At 49.5% G+C, this 7,528-nt stretch overlaps 1 protein-coding gene across 2 annotated transcripts; it reads right to left on the bottom strand.

The window, feature by feature from the left end:
- Positions 1-4,234: 4,234 nt before the first annotated feature.
- LOC120831100 (arrestin domain-containing protein 3-like) lies at positions 4,235-7,396 on the bottom strand. Of its 2 annotated transcripts, XM_040196252.2 has the most exons (6): positions 6,700-7,396; positions 6,517-6,577; positions 6,244-6,415; positions 6,045-6,132; positions 5,694-5,950; positions 4,235-5,409 (listed from the first exon to the last, which is right to left on the bottom strand). In XM_040196252.2, exons 1-6 carry the CDS (start codon positions 6,956-6,958, stop codon positions 5,287-5,289), a joined length of 960 nt encoding a protein of 319 aa, XP_040052186.2. In that variant the 5' UTR covers positions 6,959-7,396; the 3' UTR covers positions 4,235-5,286. The 2 variants fall into 2 exon arrangements, with proteins under 2 accessions (XP_040052186.2, XP_077942890.1); XM_078086764.1 differs by having other exon boundaries at positions 4,235-5,950.
- Between the last annotated feature and the right edge of the window lie 132 nt (positions 7,397-7,528).

The following is a 7,528-nucleotide window of genomic DNA, read 5'->3' as shown; positions in this document are numbered from 1 at the left end:
CTGCAAAGCCCCAGAAACGCCAGCGAGCGGAAACAATGAGAATCACGCGTAGAAACGCCGCATAGGTCCGCGAGCCAGCAAGTTGGGGGGGCTTTTTTAAACATTTTTTTTAATGTATTGTTCGAGAAGAGGCTTCCGTTAAGCGCACGTCGCGAGTGGGTTTCGTGCGGATATTTTTTTCCCCCCACGTTGAGGAAAATATACATAAAAAGACTCATGCAGGGGCACTTTCATACCCCGACATGGCGACGGCAAGAAAAGGGAGAGAGCTTTTTACTATCTTGGAAACTAGCGCGGACGCAGAAAGTAGCGCGGCGTGCGACGGCCGGGACTCTCCGCTTAATCTTTCGGCCGATGTGAAGTGGTTCGAGATTCCGTACAGAAAGCCGGACTCGGACGAGGAAAACGGAGTAAGAGAGCAGCAGGAGGAGGAGGAGGAGGAGGAGGTGGAGGAGGACGACGACGACGAAGACGACGACGACGAGGAGGACGGCGGCGGCGGCGAGGGGGGAGAATGGATTCCCGGCCGCGGCGGCGGAGTGCGCGGACGCGGCCGGCTTCCTCGCGGGGGGAGGCTGCAACATAATTCTGGTCACCGGGAGCAACGGGATCAACCACCACCACCACGACGAGGAGGAGTACGCGGAGGACTGCTATTACTCCACCTCCGCCAACTGCTCCGACACCGACGCCTCGAACGATTCGGACATCGATTTCTCCGATCTGGAGGAGGAGGAGCGCCGGAGCTTTTTCGGCTTCGAGGAGGACTCGGACGAGGACTGCGCGTCGGCGGGCTTCTGGGGCGAACCCGACCAGGTCATCGCGATCGAGCCCTTCGCCGCCGCCAGCGGCCCGCAGCACTCGCTGGGGGACGACGCCGACGCCCGCGACTATTTCCGGATGCTCTTCCCCGATTCTCTTTTTGAACACATGGTTGAACAAACAAACAAACACGCCCTCTACCGGCAGAGGAGGAGCGGAAAATCCGACCCCCACTGGCACCCCACGGACGTGAGGGAGATGCGGGCGTACGTGGGGCTGAACGTCCTCATGGGCATCAACCAGCTGCCGGACACCGGCATGTACTGGGCCAGTGACATTTTCATAGGCAACGCGGGCTTTAAAAAAACAATGACGGCCCGGCGCTTCGAGAAGCTCACCCAGTACCTGCAGCTGTGCGACCGCGAGACCGAGCCCGCGCGCGGGGAGCGCGGGTACGACGCCCTCTTCAAGATCAGGCCTCTCCTGGACGTGGTGGAGAACACCATGTGGGACTCGTACGCGCCCAACCGCTGTTTGACCATAGACAAGTGCGCCATTGTGGCCAAGGGACGTTTCCCCCCCGCCCAGTGCATGCCCTCCAAGCCCCTGAGGAAAGGCCTGACCGTGTGGATGCTGTGCGACTCGCGCACAGGCTTCTGCCACCGGGCCCAGATCTACGTGGGCAAGCCCGACGAAGACGAGGCCGCGGCCTCCCTGGGCTACCGGGTGGCGACCTCCCTGGTGCGCGGCCTGGAGCGCCAGTACCACCACGTCTTCATGGACGGCTTCTTCACCTCGGTGCCCCTCCTCCAGCGGCTGCTGAGGGACGGGCTGTACGCCTGCGGCCCCACCCAGCCGGGACGCAGGGGTTACCCCGAGGTGCTGCGCCCCAGCAACGTCGGGAAGCTGTCGCAGGGCGAGTTCTACCAGTGTCAGCGGGGCAACCTGGTCGCCACGGTGACACGGGACGCCAAGGTGGTCAGCTGCCTCTCCACCAACTCCGCCCCCGGCATCGTGGGCATCAGCCCGGGGCGGCAGCACCCGGAGGCGGACGGCGAGGAGGAGGGCGACGGCGTGAACTGCTCGGGCCCGTCTCTCGGCGTGCCCCGGCCTCTGCCCCTGCTGCTGTACCAGGAGAACATGAGGGGGGTCGAGCTGTGTGACCAGCTGAGAGAGTGCTACCAGGTGGGCCGGCCGTGCAAGAAGTGGTGGCGCTACTTCCTGTGGTTCTACGTCAATCTGTGCATCGTCAACGCCTACGTCATCCTGAGGGAGAGCAGAGGGGGGACGCCGCCGGCGGGCTTCAACGGCAAGCAGTTCACCCAGCGCCACTTCCGGGTACGCCTGGCGCAGCAGCTGATTGGAGACTACCAGGGGGCGAGGGGCATGGAGCGGGCGGCCCGTAAGAGACACGCAGATTCCCCCATAGAGTACGGGCATCGCCTGGAGCGCATGTCGGAGCGCTCTCGCCGCTGCAGGAACTGCACCAACAAGGGACTGCGTCACGAGAGCGTGTTCGGCTGCAAGATATGCAACGTCCACCTGTGCAGGGGGGGGTGCTTCTCTGAGTTTCATAAATAGCGTTGGACTGCTTCTTTTGTTTCGTTTTTATATCCTTTCTGTAATCAAACAACTTGTGTCGAGGGAGGTTTTTTTTTAAACCGAAAAACCGTTTGTAATTCCAAAGGTTACCACTACAAGTGCACAATATAGTCACAGACTTTATGTAGAACTAGTTTTAGGATAGAAGTGTTATTGCACGTATAATGGAAAAAAAAAAAAAAAGAGAAACTGTAGATTAATTGAATTAGTATAGAATGTTTTGGCAACTTTGCCTTCTTGTAACACTGACAGAATTGCCTTGTGTCACTTTTTTATACGTTTAAAATAATGAGAAGGATTTTATATGAAAAAGAAGAATCAAACTTTTCTGCACTTATAATAGATCAGAAAATGTTTACTATGGGAAGTTTATCTCTCTCCTTTTCCAAAATAAAATATTCATCATGATGTACTTTTACGTGTGGTATTGAAGCATGGATGACATCACCATAGTAAAGAGGGTAAACAATGTGAATATGAAAATAAAATCTGAGCTTTAAATTAATTTACACTGGTCTGAATGAGGCTCAGCTTTGGATGCTCCGGATCCTTTTATACACACGGAACTTCAAGGGGACACAGCTTGGAGCAATTATAGAGTAGAAAAGGTCCCTCAGTCCTCTCCAGCCAACTGACCCATACTGCCATTTATTTCACCGACCACACTACTTACTCAGGGTCATCTGTGGCCTCAATACGTGATACTTGTCACTGACTTGATTGAAAAATTAGGAAAAACACAGTTTTTGTTAGAATAATCTTAACGTGTCAGTTGTTAGGGAAAGAAAAAAGGGAGCATGTTCCCAATCCATCAAAGGCAGGTGTTGAATCAAAGCTGCTCATGCTATCCCGGGTAGAGGCTATTAAGAAAGAATTGTGACTACCGTTAAACATAATGTGTATTTTCATCCAAGCTTTTCCGTCCGGCTGTAAGTAGGCAGAGAGGTCGCTTGAGCAGGTTCTTCCTGTGCTTCTTTCTGAGGTCTTCTTCCTTTCTCTCCTTCTCTCTCTCCCTCTCCAGCACAATGTCTATCTCCACCTGTCTCTCTCTTTCGCTCTCCATCCTCCAGCTCTGCTCTGCCATCCTACACATTCACACACACACACAACACACACTACACGCATACCCTCCTTTCTCCTTCACTCCGCTCTCTTGCTGGCTCTCGCAGCCGTTCTCCAGCTGGGAGAGGGTTAGTCAACTGGACGGCCATCCCGCTGATCTGCGGGAGCCCCTTTGGGGAGTTACCATGGCAACCGTGGCCGATGAAGACAGGGAGTCGCCAGCAGGCCCGCATGGTTGTCATGGTGCTAGCTCTGGCTACGGAGGTGGGAGGTGCAAAAGGCCACACCTCCCTACCCCTTCTCCAAAACCAAGCGTGGTGTGTGTGCGTGGTGTGTGTGCGTGCGTGCGTGCGTGTGTGTGTGTGTGTGTGTGCGCGCGTGTGTGTGTGTGTGGAGGGAGCTGGCTGGCTGACAGCCTGCACACTGTGCACGGAGCCAGAGCGGTTACCAGGCAGGCTCTGCTACAGAACAGCCGACACCATGACTGTTGCCAAAAATGAAAGGAATGACATGAAAGTGCTGCTCTGGAGACGTCTTCATCATACAGGTGTAAATTGCGGCATCAGAGGAATCTCTCTCTCTTAAAGTCACTGTTCTGTTTGATTTAAGAAGCAGCCCGCTGCTTCACGGTTATAGGATGCAGAATTGACCAATTTATCATCTGCGCTGTATCTTGTGCTACTTAAAACAAAATTATGAGCTGTCCGATCAAAGCTTTTAGACCGTATTTTTCCAAGATTTTGTGAGATTCAGTCCTCACACACACAGTCATTATACTATCAGAGGTATTACAGACACTTACCATAAGTTTGACAAACAATTTGAATTACATTTAATGTCTTTCCACTCAAATATTAATACATGTTAACAGGCTCAAGTAACACAAAACAAGTCACATGCAGCAAATGTGAGTTGAAATATCTGCATCATTTTTCAATCGTACACCAGCAGCGCAGAGAACATGTGCACCTGAACAGAAGAATGTGACGCCTGTGTTTGGTGGATGCTCTTGTGCTTTTGTAATAAAAATAAAGGCGCTAATTGCTGCTTTGTGGGCTAGACGTGAGATTGTGAAGACCTCTTTGTGCGGAGGAACCGAACACTGCCCCGTCTCTGTCTCTCTCCCTCTCTCCCTCTGGGCAGGTGGGAGTGCTGCGAGCATGTGGTGTCACAATAGCCAGATCTAATGTTTCCAGGATGGATCCCAACCATGAAATGCTCAGTTCTCAACATGTTTCCCCTCCTGGGCAGGAAAAGATCTCTGAGTCTCTGTCAAGAACATGGGCCTGGTTTCACTTAAGGACGGCCGGTTGGGTAACACATGTACTGTTAGAATCGTAAATGTGCCTTTGTTTCTTTCCTCTATTAGTCCATGGCCAAAGATGAGATGAAACCCCTCCAGCATCTAATTCTCTCTGACTGACACGTCAACAACAGGATTGGGACAACAAATGAGTTCTTAAATCTAAATTATTCACATCAAATCAATTAGTATCTTAGTGTCTGTTTTCACTTTAACTAGCGTGTAGGCTACTCCAGTAGCAGAGGGTACATAAATACATTTACTCAAGTACACATCAGTACAATTTATAGGTTTTACAGATTTGTATTGCAGAAATATATATTTCTTTCAAATACTAAAATGAATAATTTATTACTTTGTGTCACACATCTCCATCTAGTGGACAAGAGAGTAAACAACTATTTATTATCAAGCAATGGAGGTGGTTCGAACTCATTTAACTGAGTTCGAACCACCTCCATTGCTTGAGCAACGTTAAACAGTTATTCTGTGTTATTATTTTCTGCGCGTTCCTCATGAAACGCACGCACATCTGCCTCGTGATCTAATGAATGTATTTAACCAGGAAGGTTGTGAAACCAGATGGATCTCTTTGGTTTTTGCGTATGCGGTTGAGGCGAGTCCTGCAGGATGACCAGGGGAAGTTTGATTTCTGAGTCTCGTGGCCCATCAAGAACGACCTGCAACCACAGAAACACGTGAGGCCGCTGTGTATCGTATCCACTCAAGATTGTGCAGTTACGACGGCTTCGCTCGGGCCCCCAGAGAGCAGGCTGGGAACAGGAGAACAGGACTGAACAGATCGGTCTGTAATACAACACTATGTCCAACACCGGGGCTGTCCCCTCTGACCCCCCCTACCTCCCCCCTTTGTCTCCCAGTCTCCCACGTGCTCACCCTCACGCAGCCAGTGTGGCGTTGCTGTTGTTATCGTGCATGGCCCAACATGCACGTGTATAAATACCTTGAGTCTGTACTCAAGCTTCATCATGCAGCAGTTGAAGAAGGTTGGGTGGAGTTGCGTGGGTATGCTCAGGACTTTGGTTTTGGTCTGACAGGTTTGAGCTGCAATAGGGTCCCCTGTCCCAAAGAGGGTTTCATTTGTGTGCACAATCCTCTTCGAGTCGGCGGCGAAGGTCTGCTTTTCACACAGGTAGAATTTGGGTGTTACTGTGTGTGCAGAGTGGTTGAGTACCTGCACAGAGACGCCCATTGCTTCGCCTGTTCATATTCAGGGGGGGGGGTCACACCATTAGGGCTTCGGTTGAGACAACTCATTAAAAAAAGATTCATGTTTTTAGTAAAATCTGTTTACCTTGCTTTACTCCCAGTTTTTCGGAGGAAACATTCAGAGCAACCTTGGCAGAGCCGTAAAATGAAATTCTAGTCACACTCTGTTGTTCCTGACAAGTACAAACATACGGCATTAGCTGAAATGGATGATTATTATAACATGAACACACGCGGGAAAAGAAAAAAACGCATTCACATACGGAGGCCAATCTATTCCATACCTTTAGTCCGATGATTATCATTTCTGATTTGGAGGCGAAGGGGAACTCAGACTTGGTGAGAAAAGGAAACCTGGTCTTGGTTTTGTGGACGAGCCAGATCGACTGAGTCAACTGTGCTTTTAAACTGTATGTTATCTTGCCCCATTTCCCCTCGTAAGATGAAGGCATGTCTCTGTGGGCAAATAATTCCGATGCATAATGAAGATTATTTATTTTTCAATAGCTTGTTAGGAAACCTGTTTATCATAAATATAATTATAAAAGTAAACTCACGTGTTTGGTATCACAAAGGTGAATGGATACGCATGCCTCCCAGAGCGGATGACTTCTGAACCTTAAGAAAATACATATTTTTGTTAAAAGCACATTTGTTCCATTTGTTAAAATACCATAAAGACGAAAATCATACAATTCAAAAGGGCTATATTATTTGGCAGACAGAGTGACAATACTAACCATCCCCTTTGTTTTTGTCCTGAATAATAATATGCTCAAAATAAAAGTATTTCCTCCTGTCCACGTGCATTCCTTCGGCTCGTCCGTCTTGTTCGTGCCATTTCACTTTAGCTTTTCCTTTGGCTTTGACCAAAAAACACTGCACTTTGGTTTCCCCGCTGGTCACCACGGTCACCCTTCCAGAGAGGGTGTCACCGGGGGAGAAGACGCCTCGTTCGTTCACCTTGTTGTAATCCACCGAGAGATGCCTTACAGTCATGACAAGTTTGCGCCAGATAACCTGACCAAAGGTAACGGATAAAAAGCTGGACGATCCTCCTGTAGTGATAGATCCTTCCTATCCAGTTTGCCTTAAACAAAGCTGGTGAAGAATTGGGTTCTTTCGTCGATGAGCAAGGATCAGGGCAAGGTTGCCTTATTTAGTGTAACAGTGGACTTCTCCACAAGCCGTATCGGTTTCACACCGTGTGATCGAGAGCTGCAGGTGTCACCTTCACGCAGGTAACTCGAGCTGGCAGCCTTTCAGGCTAAATTAGGCCAAACAAAGTAAAAATATGACCAATGAAACATCTCGAACAACTTGGTCTCAAAGTAAAAACAAATTGCATCTGTTCCAATGCTAACAGATTCCAAGTTAGTAGACTTCCTCCAGCTTCCCATTGATATACGATAATACTTTAATACGTTAAACTTGCCATAGTTTAATGATGGAGCATTTGTTCTGTAGTGATGAAAATCTGCAAAGTGCTGAGACAATCTGCAGGAATTGTCATTCATTATATAGAATATAATTTGTGCGAACTATTTACATTTTAGAGTTGTTAGTAGA

Source organism: Gasterosteus aculeatus, chromosome 13 (genome assembly GCF_964276395.1).
Source record: "Gasterosteus aculeatus chromosome 13, fGasAcu3.hap1.1, whole genome shotgun sequence".
In the NCBI taxonomy this organism is placed as follows: domain Eukaryota; kingdom Metazoa; phylum Chordata; class Actinopteri; order Perciformes; family Gasterosteidae; genus Gasterosteus; species Gasterosteus aculeatus.
Note: the sequence above shows the minus strand (reverse complement) of the source record. Positions and strands in the feature narration are given on the sequence as shown.